Source organism: Dysidea avara, chromosome 7 (genome assembly GCF_963678975.1).
Source record: "Dysidea avara chromosome 7, odDysAvar1.4, whole genome shotgun sequence".
Classification (NCBI taxonomy): domain Eukaryota; kingdom Metazoa; phylum Porifera; class Demospongiae; order Dictyoceratida; family Dysideidae; genus Dysidea; species Dysidea avara.
This window is the reverse complement of record NC_089278.1, coordinates 1,756,806-1,773,175: the sequence shown is the minus strand read 5'-3', so window position 1 is coordinate 1,773,175 and position 16,370 is coordinate 1,756,806. Positions and strand designations below refer to the sequence as shown.

Genomic DNA, 16,370 nt, shown 5'->3' with positions numbered 1-16,370 from the left:
GGATGTGACGTAGCAGAAAGCTTGGAAGGCGTGCAGAGAATATAATTATATTATTGAAAATTTATCCAGCGCTTTTTCTACTGCCCTCGTGTTCGGTTTGGACTGTTGAGTTTATATGGCGTCTCCTGAGTCTCCTCCACCCACGAAGAAGCGGAAATTATCATCAGATGATTCTCTACACAGCTATCGTAGCGAGGAAGATGTTGGTATAACGGAACACGCTAACAACCACCCTGGGTTTTTTGGTATAGTGAAGGCTAGGTAAGCAGGGGGTCTGACATACAACCCTTAGTGATTAATGTCAAGAATTAAATACATCACAAGGTTTTAAAGATTTACTTGATTTCAAAAAGTGTATTTCCATGCATAGATTAAAATTTCCTGACATTTGAGCTGTCAGGAAATGCCTTATGCCTTGCAATATTTCTAGGTATTCAGATTTTATAGTACATGAAATATCACGTGACAATAAAGTAGTACACCTCACTGACCTATCCAGCCTACCAGCTGAACCAGTCCAGGTGAGATCACGTGATGACTAGTAGAGGTGTTTACCCCCACCCCCCACATAGTCTCCAAGTGATGATCTGTTATCACATCAACAACATTCTGAACTGTCTGCATTACTAGATGGTACTGTTGACAAGATCATGGTGAGTAACAATGAGGTGTACAATCATGTCACAAAATCCACAATCACACATAAGGACTTACCAATGTCCGACATATTATGTACCCTTTAGTAGTGCATAACTGTTAGGGCTATGCAGTAGAATTACTTCATTTACCATAGCCTTTTTGTCGCTACACTTATAACTACTTGTACAATACACAGGAGTGTTCTGCTTCTGTGAAACATAAAGGGAATGTCCTAGGTAGAGAGACTGTAATTATTACAAATGTGCACATTAAAGTTGTTACAGGTGTTTGCAACTTAATTCGTCACCTTTGGAATTGACTTTGTCCCGTTTGCAGTAGAGTTTGTCACTTTTGCAGAATTTGTCCCGTTTGCAATTGACATCGGTTTTGCATTAAAATTCATCCCGTTTGCACAAGAATTCGTCATAACTACATTGGCTGCCATAAACCATCATTTTTTGCCACGGAGAATACTGTACAGCAGGAAATTTTTGAAAGGTAAATTTAGTGTTTGATTGGAAATTTGAAAATATTTTCGAAACTGTTTCTTTACCGCGTTGCACCGTAGATAATAATTCATGGGGAAGCTAACAGTGGTTGTGCATGCGTTAACATACATAACTAGAATTTGCTGCTTTGGATGTTCTAGGTAAAGTGGCTTTGATAAAATCTCCTCTAGCTACCCTAGGGTCTTCCTTCGTAGGTTGAACCATGTTGTTGGGCGGACTTAGCCTTAATTCAGTGGCCTGCGGATCAAGCTGTGGATTGAGCCATAGCTAAGTACATGGCGTTTTTTCAGCCTGTCTAGATATTTGCTGATAATTATTTGCTGTCTTTCCTGGTCTCTCAAACTCTTTTAGGCTTCAAGACTCTTGGTATCATTCGTGCTCGTTCATATGCATGCATGGTATAGCTATATGGCTAGCTACTTGTGTGTGGCCCAGTGCCTAGCTATATATACATTAGGCCTATAGCTAACTGATATTAGTAGAAACTATGCATGTGTGCACTTGCAAACTTCATTTATAGCTAGCTAAGCTATACTTTCTTTCACTTCAAAGCCGGGAAGTACTACTGCAAGCTATTAACACATTGTTATTTTTGAACTTTTCGAAAATTTAACCTTTCAAAAATTTCCCGCTATACAGTTCCACTATTGTTTCCCCCTATAAATTTCCCGCTATACAAGGTGACTGGAGCTGGTTATACACAAGCCAGAGTTAATTAGCTTGTTTGCTAGTGACCACACCCATCTCCAATGGTTGTGAATGTTGTTGAAGAAGCTGTAGCAGAATTATTGCCTTATATAAAGAGTTGTTTACAACAGTTATACTTCAACAAGATAATGAAACAGCTGCTACATCTTGTTTTCATGTTTACTGCAGCTGCCAATCTTGTTACAGGTGAATTCTTGTGCAAACACAACAAATTCTAATGCAAAAGAGACAAATTCAATTGCAAACTGGACAAATTCTAATGCAAAAGCAACTGCAAACAGGATGAAGTCAATTGCAAAGGTGACGAATTCAATTGCAAAAACCTGCAAGAACACTCTAATAGAGCAGTCGTACCAACTCATATACTTTAATACAATAGTCATGTGCAGCTAAAATTGCTACATGAGATTCACTGGTCCTCTCCAAGTGTTGGATTGTTGAATCACAGCCAAGTTGAGTTCTTACTCTCTATATCTATAGCTAAGACTTTCAAGGCTTATATTCTCATGCATAATTGATGAGTATATGATACCATTTATGACAGTGAAACTACAACACACACGCACTAAACAGGTTTGACAGTTCCTGGAGTGTTACAGTGCTAAAGAACTCTTACTGATATTGTTCTACTTTGACCTTGGAAAATGTACATTTAAATGTTGGTAGCATGGCCTTGGATTCATCCATTAAGTGTCGTTCACAAGTGTGCACTGATGGAATCCCTTTTGAATGGGTCAACCACTATGATCACTCATGGTAATTTCTACCAAAGTAAAGGTCTTGTTAAATGAAATTGGTTTTGATTTGAAGTTATGATCACTTGTTAGCTGCAAGTTTATCTGCCCTTGGGGTATATATTACCTGCGGGAGGTAAATTATCTCAAAATTCATGTGTAATATAACTGATCACAATTTTGGAGTATTAGCTTCAAGTTGATCATTTTGTTCAACAAGACCGGTACCATGTACTAACAAGTAAATTAAAAGTAGAAGGAAAAATTAGGAATTTTAAGTAAGTCCACTAGTGTATCTGCTGGTATAGGCAACCTCCCTTGTTTCACAACTTTCAACTGTTCCCTTGTTTCCCTGTTTTTTTTGTTCTTTGATCCCTAATCCAGCTTAAAATTCCTAATTTTTCCTTCTACTTGTTTGTTTACTTTTTAAATAACACAATTATGACTACTGGTCCATGTGTACCACATTAAAGAAAGAATGGCGCCTAAAATAGTTTTGCATCTAAATGTGCACCCCAATAATCAATTACGCACTGAAAAGTGAGGTGGCCATTATGCTTCGTTTGTAGCTATGCTCCGCCCATTACACAGTGTTGCAAACAAAGAACAGTACAAGAAACTTCTCTGCAATGAATCCAGTTGCTACAGAAAATGCAGGCAAAAAGCATGACACAGCCAGAGGCACGGATAATATATATGTTGCACATAGATTGGAAACGACTCCGTAAATTGCACGAAATGGTGAAACATTTCTTGTAATAAAGTTTACGGGAAAACTAATTCATGGTGAAACTAGCCATTTACGCAGAGGAGACATTTTGTTTTATACAAAGCTGATTCTAGTACTTATTCTTCTAGTGAATAGTAATGGAATGAAGAGTTCCCGCTTGAGTTCTGTGAGTGCGTATCAGTAGTTTCTGTTGCCAGGTGCATTGTTGTCTGAACATTTCATTGTGGTATAGCTTCACACGATGCCAACTCACCACGTTGTGTTGCTAAAGAAACAGAAAAGATACTGCTCTTTCATGTGTGCCAAGCCTACACGCTCCCACTGCCATGATTTGCCTACACAAACATTCCGTTACATTCGCACTTCATCCACTTGATAATTCAGTATTGACTTATCCTACGTCAGGTTTTAATAGCTAAAAGAATAAAACACAGTTTAGTTCTTTAAATTGAGTGGCTATCCTTTCTTTCGCTATCACCTATCAGAGATTACCCTACACAAACATACCAGAGCAACATACTTACCACAAACAGCGTAATTAATTAGCTGTTAACCTACGCAGTGCCCAACACCAAAACAACTTAGGGATGATACCAAGACACTACTACTTGACAACAAAGCCCTATACTTTTCAAAAACATTTTGCAACTGTGAGAGAATCACGTTATTCTACACTAGTCTCCACTACCAATTCCGTAAAACATTGTGATATTGTATTACAAGGACTGTATACTATTTGTAATACATTTTATATGCGCGTTTACAATCCATGTGCAACATATTATATTATCCGTGGCCAGAGGGAAGCCGTACCGCGCTATCGCAAATTGACACCTTGCTTTGTCAGCGAAAAGAACTGGAACACAAAGGAGGACAAAGGTAAGTCCATGATGTGTGTATTGTATGTACTGCGGTTGGCGAAAAGGCACATCTTGGGACGAAGCGACGTCGAACAGTAAGAGAATCAAGCCCGTAGCCTTACCCATTGTTGAGTTATGCTTGGCTGAAGGCATCAGTTAGTTAGTCAGTTGGTCAGAATAAAATTCTGTTAAATAGAATTTTTTTTTAGATTCCGTAGAAACTTGTTGGAAGGGTTTGGGGTCACTCTATAGACATTTTTGGGCTTGGCTATGCCTAACCAATACTGCCAAGCTGTTGTGAAGGAAATTTGAGGCTGGTTTTTAGGTGATATTTTTGGACAAGAATGCCCAAAACTGCATGATCCCTAATATACAGTACTACTGTACTGTATGATAGTCCTGAGGGGCTAATTTTTCAAAGTTGAGCAATGTTGCCTAATTTAAATTTTTTGTGGATTTGCAAACACTCCCAAAATGTATTAGACTATATGAAGGTCTGACTATTTCAGGAATAAAATTTTCACTGGTAACCTTCAAAACTGCAAAATCAGCAAAAAAATTTCTTTGAAATATTTAGGCTGTACAGTAATATTGGGATAAAGATATAAATGATCAAGATTTCTGTGCAAAAATGGCCATAAAGGTCACCAAAGGTCAAATCTACGATGGCAGTATCCAAAAAAATCATATCATCAGGAGTACTACTTATGTGGAAAGTTTCATGGTTTTATCAAGAGTCCATAATTATGGAGTGCATTGAGCCGCTGTAGTATATCACTTCAGTACAGTACAGTAGACTCTCGGTTTACCAAACCCCAATGTGTCTCAGGCAATGGTAAAAGTGTTCAGATAAGTGAATTGTTTAGATAGCTGAAGCCCATACATTCATATACAAAGCTCTGTTGAAATACTCTAATAGAACATACACATGTACTCAAATTACTCTAATAGAACAGCATTTCCAATTTCGGATAAATGAGGGTTAGATAACTGGGGGTCTAGTGTACTTTTAGAACCAAGGAGGCTAGTTGTGCATCAAGGATTTGATGATGCAATACTGAAAGGCTAGTTGGTAACTGGGCTAAAAAGTTAAATTGAAATGAAAGCAACCTGCTTCACAGAATACTACAAGTCAGTTATGTATGTATTCATTTTATATCTCTTCCATGGTTTGCTAAAAGTGCCCCAACATCCAATCTCGAGATAAAATACCACAGTACATCCATTTGACCAAGTAATCATGATAGTTGTTCTTCAATTGCTTTTTAAAATCTGTTGCTTCCAGATCTCAATTTGGTTTTCTCAATCCAATTATTTGGTTGAGATTGTTTCCACTTGTGATAGCTATTTCAACTGGGGGAGCATGCTACACATGATGAGTACTCCCTTCCATCCTCTCCACTGACACTTCACCACACATACCCTGTCTTCATTATACGCAGCTCATTGGAGTAATACCTCATTTTATTGTCCACCATGTGTAGCAAATACCAATCTTCTCTGTCTCTATACCTCCTGTTTTTAAGCTAGAGCAATGTAGTTGTGAAAAGTAGTTTTTAGCCATTGCTTTCCATCAGATGACAGGCAAAGGTTTTGAGAACGTCTTCACAAAGTGAGTGTCGGGTTGCTCATTGAGTCCTGACAGTCATGAAGCTGATTCATGGTTTACTTTGCAAGGTAAAACTGTAATAGGTAGTTACTGTAGTCCTTTCAATTTTGTGACTAAATAAAATGAAGCATGCTGCACAAGTGTCACCTTGAAAGAAAACATGTTTGCGGCAGCGTTCATCAGTAATCAAACCACACAATCAAGTACCTTACATCAGTTGATTACGAGCTGATGTCAAACCTATTGTGGCTTTCCTAGATCTTTGGCTTAAATGATGGGCTGGTAGGGTAGAGGAAAACTAAATTTCAATGCTACTTCCTTGCTTTTCAGTTGTTTCAGTTGAACAGCGGGTCAGACTTGTCTAGGCTATAGTAACAGTAACTTGGTAACAGTCATTACTGTTGTACACACAGATTGATGTTGATGATTGTGATAAGGAGCACAGGACACAAATCCACAAGGCTATCCGTCACTTCTACCCCAAGCTATCCAGCACAACTACTACTGGTTCTGATGGTGGTCACAAATGTATTGAAGTGACTAAGACTGGTGGGGGGAACAGAAGCTACCGTAGCAGCTGGCCACAAGACAGAGGGGACTATTGTCAGTTTGTCCTCTACAAAGAGAACATTGACACTGTGGATGCTGTAGGTGTACTGGCTAGAAAACTGAGGTAGGTCACATCATTGGAGGTCGGTCATCATCTCATGATCTCAATTGAATTCATTAACATCTCAGATTGATACCAAAAGGACGAATAGTATATTCATGTTATGTATATCCCAGATCCCTTACAAAACTTCTCAGCACAATGTATATACGCATTGCTTTCCTACAAGGTTTAATCACCTGCTTAGCTCATGTAATGAGATTATGACATGTGACCAACCTCTTTTGACTTTTGCCAGTTACAAGATGTTTTCCTTTCTGTGTCAGGGTTAAGCCGAAGTCAATACAATATGGAGGTAGTAAGGACAAGAGAGGTATTACTAGCCAACTAGTCACTTGTTACAGGTAATGATACTACTAAACATGTCGTCACTTTATCCTTCATGTTTTAGGGTAGATGCTAAGAGACTACAACAAGTCAACTCAGTATTGAGTAATATTAAAGTTGGAAACTTTGAGTGAGTAATGTTGTTGAATATGGTAATGTTTATATATTGAAAAAATCACCATTTAAACTTTGCAACAATTTTTCATACAGGTGATAAATAGTATACGTCTGAAAGTCAAGAGCTTAAAAGAAACATTTCACCACATTATTCAATGTGTATTGTTTGAAAGTTAATATATACAGTAGTGCTGTGAAACCTCACCGGTGAACCGAATAACCGAATAACCAGCCAGTTATCAGTTATTTTTGCATAGCCGAATAACCTAACTCTAATATCCTTCACTCAAAAATGTGTTTTTGGTACTTTTCTTGTGCTACAACATTGATATCGCACTTGTAGTAGTTAAAACAGTTGATTTGGTCATACTTGCACAACCTCTATCAATGATGTCTCTTAGGTATGTTAAGGATGGCTTCTATTTGGGAAGTTTGACTGGTAACTCGTTTACCATTGCTCTAAGGTACAATGTTCCACACAACTTGCTAAAACACTTATATATATTATGTAGAAATGCCACAGCTGAGGATAACATAGTTGATGAGGCAGTCCAGACTCTCCAACGGTCAGGATTTATCAACTACTTTGGTATGCAACGTTTTGGTACTGCAGCAACCCCAACTCACGCTATTGGCAAGTGAGCACACTTTGTTGTATAGTGATGGTTGAATGATGTCAGTAATAATAGATGTATCCTATTGGAGGATTGGCTGGGTGCTATAGAGAAGATATTGCAACCAAGAAGTGGAGGTGTGTATCTAACCCAGACTTGCTGAACATTCCTCTGGCATATTTGGGAATAGTTTTGCTTCTAAAGTATCATTCAGAACAGTGCCGTCATCGTTTCACATGCACTTGTGCAAGTGTTAAAGACCTGTACTTCCTTTTGTGGTTAGTTGCCCATTGAAGTTGGCTGCTACAGTGCACACTGAGCACTGGTCTGGAGTAAGATATTTTAATAGAGCAGTCATTGTTATGCTGTTGATAAGATGTTTAGCTTATATTAATAAACAACCATGTTAGACTGTGCAATGCTGGCTACACTTGTAACTTCATTTAACTGGTCTGACTTATTGTACGAGAGGTATTATAATCAATTTCGTTTTAATTGATTCAAAAGGTATAATTGTGATACGATATTACTCTATTAATGTCCTATTCTAGTTAATACATCAATCCCATGAGTGTAGGTTATGTGCACTACAAAGTACTAACAAAAACATTTTTATTAAGAGCAGTGATACATCCTGTTGAAAGTAACACATCATTGCTATGCATGTATACAATTGTATGTGGGCTTGTCCTGCATACTTGACTTTTTACCTGTTATACGGTGTTTGGTGTAGTAACAGTTTTTTGTTGTCAGTGTAGACAGTGAGGCAATGGTCAGTATTAAACAAGAATGGTGGCAGTCACGAGATCCTGTGGCTGCACTAGCAAAGGCTCCTTGTGACAAGTCATCGGCTTCTTCACTGTTACAAGGATTAGTGAAACATGGTCCATGGAAGGATTATGTTAATGCTTTACAATTTGTGAGTAGCCAGTGTACATGTGATGTATAAGTGACAAACTTGAGTAGATCCCACGTGGTCAACGACTAATGTATGTGCACAGTTATCAGAGCCTTATATGGAATAAAGTAGCATCTAGAAGAGTGAAGCAGTTTGGACTGGAGCCAATAGTAGGAGATCTGGTGATCAATAGTGGTGAGTGTTGAAGTGTCATATGACATGTGATTAATTGACCAAATATGGTGACAGCTTGTTTATTAGTAGTGCTTTGTGCTGAGAGGGTTTGTAGTGTGCATGCATACATGGCATCAATCTGAGGTGTCATGAATTATTAGTATTTTATGTTACCAACCTCCTCTGGGTGTACTATGAGCCCCACCCACATCATGTTACTTGCAGATAATGAGGCACAGTGTGTCACAACAGATAACATCAGTAGTTACACAATAGACGACATAGTCCTGCCTCTACCCGGCTACTCAGTGACATACCCTAACAATGAAGGTGAGGGCTAGTAGACAGTTCATAGTGTTCCTTAACTTGTGTTGGTGTAGTTGGCCAGTGGTACAGTGAGTTGTTAGCAGAAGATGAGTTGACTAGTGAAAAACTACAATGTCGCGTGAAGGATTATTCTTTATCAGGGAATTATCGACCACTGATCATTAAACCTAATGATATAACATGGTAAAGTGTTCTATTAAGTAACTCTGTGTGTGATTGTGTGTGTATAGGTCATCCATTTATTATGATGACACAAAGACACAATTACTTGAGAGTGATAAAGATAAGTTAGATGATGTATCCATGTCACATCCAGCTTGTGGTAAGAGGATGGATATAATTACTATCATTTTATTTGTATTTTACAGGTACTTACAAAGCTGTGATAGTGAACTTCTCACTACCAGCTGGTTGCTATGCCACCATGTTGTTAAGGGAAGTGTTAAAGAAGGATACTTCATGGACTGCACAAAATAAATATATGCTTGAACTTGATATACCTGAACTAGCTAGTCTACCAACATCACCTCATCAAAGTAATTGAAATATTTTGTACACAATTATAAGACAAGTTTAGGAGATTAGATGTACCATATGTCTATAAAGCTATTTAGCTAACTGACATTACAATGAAGTGGCTCACAGAGTAGAGAGGAGCTGCAACATGTTCCAAAATACTAGTCAGTGTGTGCATGCCTGCATGGCATGGATAAGCACAAACATTGGACTGAACTAGCTACTCAGTTTTCATTTTTAATTTCATGTATTATGGTAGGCATTCCAGCCGATTTTTAAATTTTGACTTTTTATATGCTATAGAGTATTGATTGCTGATCTCAGAAATATACAGTTTGTTGGGTTGGAATTAGCTACTATGGCATGCACAGTGCTTACAATTGAAAAAAGGTACATTTTCTCCGGGGCTCCCCATACACTTTAAAGGGGAAAATGGTACAATTGAATTAGGAAACCATCTAGCAATCTGAACTGTCGGTGAAACTGCAGTTGCTTCTAGCTGCAAGTTTGTACATCTCTTAGTGGATTTTAAAGACCTCATATCCTCCAAAGATCAAAGAATATTATGAATACCATTTTCTAATTATAGTCCAGGTACATTTCAGTTCACAGAACACACACTTGCATTGCATGGCCTGTTTGAGTTTAATATAGTTTACCATGTGTATATATTATAGTTAGTGAATGTTCTTCAGCTTGTTTGATCCCCCAATGTATAACAGTGAAGGACACATTCTGGATTAACTGCTGGATTTGCAGTTTTCTGGGTTATACTTACCAATGAACAGAAACTACACCTACATGTTGGCAGTGGCTAAAAAAACTATATTTTACAACTAGCCCTAACCTGAGACCAGGAGGGGGGGTACACCTAGTGTTTGAAGTAAGTACTTTTTGTGCTGTGTATTGCCATGATTGTACAAACAGTTAAAGTAAAGAGAAGGCTTGTGTGACAAAGTACCAGTTGATAAGGGATTCTGGCTAACTGCTGAGATCTGAGGCATACTCCCCCAGGGAATGTTAGTGTGCCAAGATAGAATCTGGAAGCAATTTTAGAGAAATGATTGAGATCTGGAAGTAATTAGCAGACTTGCAAATTTAAAAATAAGAACTACATTATTATGTACATGCAAGCCTTGTTTTATTGGAGTTCAAGGCAATTTCATTTTATAGTGGACTACATGTAAGAAATTAAAACTAGCTGGATTTTTAATCAAAGAATATATATAGACCATGAAATAGAACTTTTTTTTGAAAATGGCTATTTTCTGACAAGATTGGATCTTGAGGTACTTTTAGTCAAATCCCCGAAGTAAATTGTAAAAGAGTTAGCTAAGATGTACAACACATAAATATATAATGTTGAGTTTATTCTTTTCCGTGGTGAAGCTGGCTGTTTTTACAACTAGCCAAAAGTCATTTAAAACTAGCATTTTGGCCACAACTAGCCCCTTAGCCCCTGATCATTGGTATCTAGAGTTCAGAGTGGGAGCAAATTATGAAATATTGATGGTATCATACATGTACATAATGCTATCTTGGTGCTTTGGGAGAGAAGGGGTCCAAGAAAGTAGGCATGTCTGATACAGACACTTTCCTACTCCTTGCAATTTTCCAAAGCGAAAAGCGTGCTCACGTGACCATTAAATAATAGTTAGCTAGAGCCTGCTGAGCGCTAAGGTCGTAATTACTGTACAGGACGAGTAAAAGAGGCAAGGACACAAAGTATTTGTAGCATTGTGTTATTAAATGAACTCGTGGATAATCCAGCTAGCGAGATGGTTTTCACGAATTACGCTTTACGGATTTGAATTGCAAGTTGTTGTAAAGTGTCTGTAGCTACCCAATGAAAAATTGTGAAACTTCACCAATCACATAAATTAAATTGTTTGTTAATTTTTCCAGTAGCTAAGTAGAAAAGCTCCATATAACATTTTAGGGACTGCTGGATGCTCGTGACAGCACTCACATCATTGCTGGATATGGGGTATGCATCTCATCACATTTACAATGGAAGTAATAGAGTGGATGTATCACAAAGAAAAAATGCGACTAACAGCATAATAATAAAGCTCGCGCAAAAATAAAACCAGTCACTCAATCATTTTGTGACGTCACATTTTTCGTCCAGTAGGGGCGTGTCACTTGAGTGACTTGCAGTTATTTATTGTTAATCAGCAGGACCCTCCAGGGGTATAATGCTGATGTGCAATTACATGTGTACAATTTCAATTAGTTACTTAACTATATAAGTATGTATAATTACGACAAGTTACTTAATTCTATACATATGTACAAATTACAATAATAAACTATAAAAATATATACAATTACGATAAGTTACTTAACTATATACATAGAAGGGGATAATTTTTGCTTAAATTCTTCAACACAGTCAGTCTCAATAATCTCATCATCTAATCTATTCCATTCTGGTACAGTTCTTGGGAGGAAGGAATATTTATATATATCAATTCTTGGTTGGTAAGGTACTAGTTTAAAGTTGTGTGAGTGTCAGGTCCGTAATACAGTAGATTTAAATGGGAGTAACAGTTCGGTATAATTAATAAATCATGTAGTACTTTATATAGTAAAATTAGTCTAGCTGATTTGCGACGTTCTTGTAGTGTAGGCCATTGCAAGTTTTCAAGGATGTTAGTGATGCTGTCTCTATTATTTCATCTCCATGGTTGACCTGTGACAAAACGAGCAGCTCTATGTTGGACCATCTCTACTTGATTTTTGTTGGTTTGGTGATATGGATCCCATATTGGGGAACAATACTCTAAAATAGGCAAGACAAATTGTTTATATGCTAGCTCACGTAGATGGCTAGGACAATGCTGAAGATTTCGTCGCAAAAAACCAACAGCTCTGTTTGCCTTATTGCAGATGCAATCTATATGTGGTTTCCATGAAAGTCTGTGATGTAACTTTACTCCAAGATACAAATGTTGTTCTGTAACTGCCAGTGAGGTGCCATTCATTACATACGAAAATAAACTTTTGTTACAGTGATTAGAAATTTGCATTATCTTACATTTGCTGATGTTAAAAGCCATTTGCCATTTATCTTCCCACTTTGACAGTATTGTCAAGTCTTGTTGGAATGTTTGATGGTCTGTTGAACTGTGAATAACTTTGTATATTAAGCAATCATCTGCAAAGAGTTTCATTTGGCTACTAATACCCTCAGTTATATCATTTATGTACAGTAAGAACAAGGTAGGACCCAAAATTGAGCCTTGTGGTACTCCCGATGTGACTTTACAATGATTAGAAAAGGAACCATCTACGACAACTTGTTGGTAGCGATTGCTCAAGAAAGACTCTAGCCATTGTAAAATCTTGCCTCTAATGCCATAGAATTCAATCTTGCTTAGCAGTCTTTTATGTGGAACTTTATCAAATGCTTTGGACAGATCTAGTATACCAACATCTACTTGGAGTTTATTATTCAATGCTTTTGCAAAGTCATCAGTAACAGTAAGCAGTTGTGATTCACAGGAATGCCTTGATCTAAAGCCGAATTGACAGGAGACTAAGATATCATGAGCTTCCAAGTGTTTCATAATTTGACTTGTGAGTATATGTTCCATTGCTTTGCAAATGATTGATGTCAGAGATACTGGTCGGTAGTTTAGTGGGACAGATCTTTTGCCAGATTTGAAAATGGGAGTGACATGTGCTAGTTTCCATTGTCTAGGGACCACACCAGTGGACAAAGATTATTGAAAGAGATGGGTCAGCATCGGAGTAATTTCAGCAGCAGTTTGTTTTACTAAATGTCCAGAGATAGCAGCATCAGGGCCAGGGGATTTATAGGGATCCAACTCAGATCGTATTTTGAAAACCCCATTTGGTGATACAGTGGAACCTGTGTTACGGTCACCTGGATTAAGTGGTCACCTTTGCAAAACGGCCATGGTCACGAGATCCCAAATATTTTCCTATACAAATGTATGTATTGTGGTCTGCATTAAGCGGTCACCTCGCGTACAACGGCCAACCAAGAATTCGCCTATGAATCACTGTATCCATAACTTCATCCTTCGTATAGCGGTCGTTTCCTTTTATGGTAGCTTGTTAAGCCAATAGTCTGACACCACGGCACCATTTCAATTAATGCACAATTATTACACTTCCTGCCTTTCAATGAATGCTATACAAACTATCAGGCATCATTACTTAAACGTATTCAATAGCTATAACCAACATTCGTAACAAGCTCACTTTGCCCTTTCTGTATAAAGACTAGTAAAATTATACTCTATTGCGGTTGGCGTGAGCCTCTTGATAATAATTACTCATTTATAACGGTCATAGCCACTAAAATGCTGCAGACCACCTTATGCAGGTTTTCTCTATAACAGCCACCTGTATATAAAGGCCAGATACATCTGGTCCCAAGGTGACCATTATAGACAGGTTCCACTGTATATCAATGTTGTTTATAGATGGATATGAGGACGCTGGCATTTCAGGGATGCTTTCTAAGTCCTCTACTGTAAAGACCGATTTAAACTGGTTATTTAAAGTTTCTGCAATTTCTTTGGGTATAGTTACTTGATCAGTAGGTGTCTGTAATGTGCTAATGCCAGTTGTATCCTGCTTTTGAGACTTTATAAACCTCCAAAATGTTTTTCTTCTGTTATTGTCACAATCTGAGTTTAGACTACTAGTAAGATATTTAAGGCACTGTTGCTTTAAAGCAGATCGTACTTGGGATTGCATGTCTTTATATGCTTTCCAATCAGAAGGGCGTTTAAATCTTTTAGCTCACTTATACAACGTTGTTTTCTTTTAATCAGCCTTTTCAGTTGAGAGGTCATCCATAGTAAGCGACTTGATGTAGATATTTGCTTAGCTGGAATATGGTCTTTAACGATTTGTAGAATACTTTCATGAATAAAGTTCCAATTTTGTTCCACAGTTCTAGAGCTATTTTCATTCAAAGTTAAATACATGTCTGAAACTGTAGAGACCTTTTCCTTAATTATATCCCAGTTTGCTCTATTATAAAGGTATATTTTCTTCTGAACGTTCTTGTGGCCAACCTGAAGATTGGCCAGTTCTACAATAACTGTCTCATGGTCACTGAAGCCTGATACTGTTATACACTGATGGATATAGTCAGGGTGGGTGGTAAAGCACAAATCTAAAATGTTATTACCTCTGGTTGGCAAATTAACAGTTTGTTCCAACATAAAATCATGAGCTAGTGTTATCAAGGATTCTCGGAAAGTTGATGTTACGTAAGAATCCATAAGTGAACCAGACGACCAATCCACCCCAGGGCAATTAAAGTCACCTCCCAATACAATCATTGTGGTTGGAAATTTTTGCCTTACTTGTGTTAAGCTTTCAGAGAGCTCATCCCATACAGATGATGGAGAATTTGGAGGAGCATAGAAAGCTCCCAGGATGATGTCATGAGAATGTTGGAGATGTAAAAGGACCCAGATAACTTCACAAGTTGAGTCTATCTCTAGAATTGATGATGGTATGGATTTCTCAACTAGGATAAATACTCCTCCTCCATGAATACTTCTATCCTTCCTGAATACAGAATAGTTTCTGGGGAAAACTTCTGAATCAAAAATTGTATCGTTTAAGTGCGATTCAGTTCCTATTAATAAGTGAATATCTTGATTATCTAGAAACAATTCCAATCCAGCTTGTTTGTTTCTAACACTACAAAAATTAGCAATGGCAAGCCGTGGTAGTTTAAAACTAATTTCAGGGGAATCAGAGTTATCAAAAGTACAGGGGCCAGGAGAAGAATCAAATTGGCTTCTATAGCTTAAATCAGATGTATGAGACATGGAACAGTTACTCAGGCCATTTTGAAAGTTGTCAGGAATGTTGGTTTGTAGTAGGTACAGAGTTGTGAGTAGCTGTGTTACCTCTAGCAGGTTTGGTGATTATAGCTCCATTACGGATTATTAGGTCAACCTCACCTTGTGAGCATCTGAGTTTAAGTTCAGAAAGCAGTTTCTTATGTTTTTCTCTCTCAAACCTGGTTCTGTCCGGGGCTATGAACACGTTCTTGTAGGAATCATTATGGCGTAGAAGGTAAGAGCGAGAAAGCAACATAAATTTGTCTTCTTCGTGTTCTAAGCACAATAACAGAGGCCTGTGTTTGTTAGGCAGCTTTTTCCTCAATCGTACTGATTTTGTGATAGCATATGAACCATTGAAAACAGAAGAACACATAGCAATAACTGAATCACTATCACTTTTGTTTGGAGCAGGTTCAGGTAGGTTATAAACAATCATGTTCTTTTTTCTTGTCACAGTCAGCAAGCTCATCAATTATACTTAAAGCAGAGCCGGCTGGGGGCGCAGCTGCAGAACTAGATTGGGTTGGGTTTAAAGATACTGAGGTACTTTCAATTTCCATCCAAAGGTTGCTGCTAGAGGTGGACAGGTCATTAATTTTTGTTGATAAGTCTTTAACTGATGTTTGTAGCTTTTTACAAGTGTCCTCCAAGGCTGCTAAATTGCAACATTTTCATAATTATATAGCTCAAAGTCCCTTTCTTGAATCGAGGCACAGGATCTATGCTCCCATTCAGAGCACCAATCACAGGAAATACAATCTTCAACCACCGTTTCATTACATTTAACACATACATCTACTTTAGCCGACTTATCTGATAATTTCTCTGGCGTACTATTGGGTGATCTTGGTCTCTTGAACGGCATTTCCAGTTAGTGCCCACCTATATCACGAAAAAAGCTACAAACGACTGTAACAATGGTAATTACGCTCACTTTTAGTGGTACCGTTAAAAGTGTCACGGTACAACAGCGTTTAAGGGTAGAATTACGAGTACCGCGGCCAGTGACAGACGACGATTTATGTTGCAACTCTCCTGGTCACGTGAGAGCAACCTTATATTGACCTAGTCTCACGTGGCCAGACCGCGAGCAGG

At 37.9% G+C, this 16,370-nt stretch overlaps 2 protein-coding genes across 3 annotated transcripts; one reads left to right on the top strand and one right to left on the bottom strand.

Moving 5' to 3' along the window:
• The first annotated feature begins 37 nt into the window (after nucleotides 1-37).
• Nucleotides 38-9,550, top strand: LOC136260550 (pseudouridylate synthase 7 homolog). Its single transcript, XM_066054339.1, has 15 exons — nucleotides 38-261; nucleotides 431-521; nucleotides 573-653; nucleotides 6,203-6,462; nucleotides 6,726-6,803; nucleotides 6,851-6,916; nucleotides 7,305-7,367; nucleotides 7,416-7,541; nucleotides 7,593-7,654; nucleotides 8,276-8,436; nucleotides 8,484-8,610; nucleotides 8,815-8,919; nucleotides 8,970-9,099; nucleotides 9,147-9,238; nucleotides 9,285-9,550. The coding sequence occupies exons 1-15, from the start codon at nucleotides 116-118 to the stop codon at nucleotides 9,458-9,460; spliced, it is 1,764 nt and encodes a 587-aa protein (XP_065910411.1). The 5' UTR covers nucleotides 38-115; the 3' UTR covers nucleotides 9,461-9,550.
• Nucleotides 9,551-11,537: 1,987 nt separating this feature from the next.
• LOC136261012 (uncharacterized) lies at nucleotides 11,538-16,325 on the bottom strand. 2 transcript variants are annotated; one of them, XM_066054974.1, is made up of 2 exons: nucleotides 16,222-16,325; nucleotides 11,538-16,174 (listed from the first exon to the last, which is right to left on the bottom strand). In XM_066054974.1, the coding sequence occupies exon 2, from the start codon at nucleotides 15,255-15,257 to the stop codon at nucleotides 14,139-14,141; it is 1,119 nt and encodes a 372-aa protein (XP_065911046.1). In that variant the 5' UTR covers nucleotides 15,258-16,174; nucleotides 16,222-16,325; the 3' UTR covers nucleotides 11,538-14,138. The 2 variants fall into 2 exon arrangements, with proteins under 2 accessions (XP_065911046.1, XP_065911045.1); XM_066054973.1 differs by having other exon boundaries at nucleotides 11,538-16,157; nucleotides 16,210-16,323.
• Between the last annotated feature and the right edge of the window lie 45 nt (nucleotides 16,326-16,370).

Bases quoted from the DNA above. Each gene is read 5' to 3' on its own strand.
- LOC136260550 (XM_066054339.1), top strand. From the start codon at position 116: ATGGCGTCTCCTGAGTCTCCTCCACCCACGAAGAAGCGGAAATTATCA. The intron at 8,437-8,483 runs GTGAGTAGCCAG...AAACTTGAGTAG, and splicing joins ATGTTAATGCTTTACAATTT to ATCCCACGTGGTCAACGACT. The intron at 9,239-9,284 runs GTAAGAGGATGG...TGTATTTTACAG, and splicing joins CATGTCACATCCAGCTTGTG to GTACTTACAAAGCTGTGATA.
- LOC136261012 (XM_066054974.1), bottom strand. From the start codon at position 15,257: ATGTCTCATACATCTGATTTAAGCTATAGAAGCCAATTTGATTCTTCT.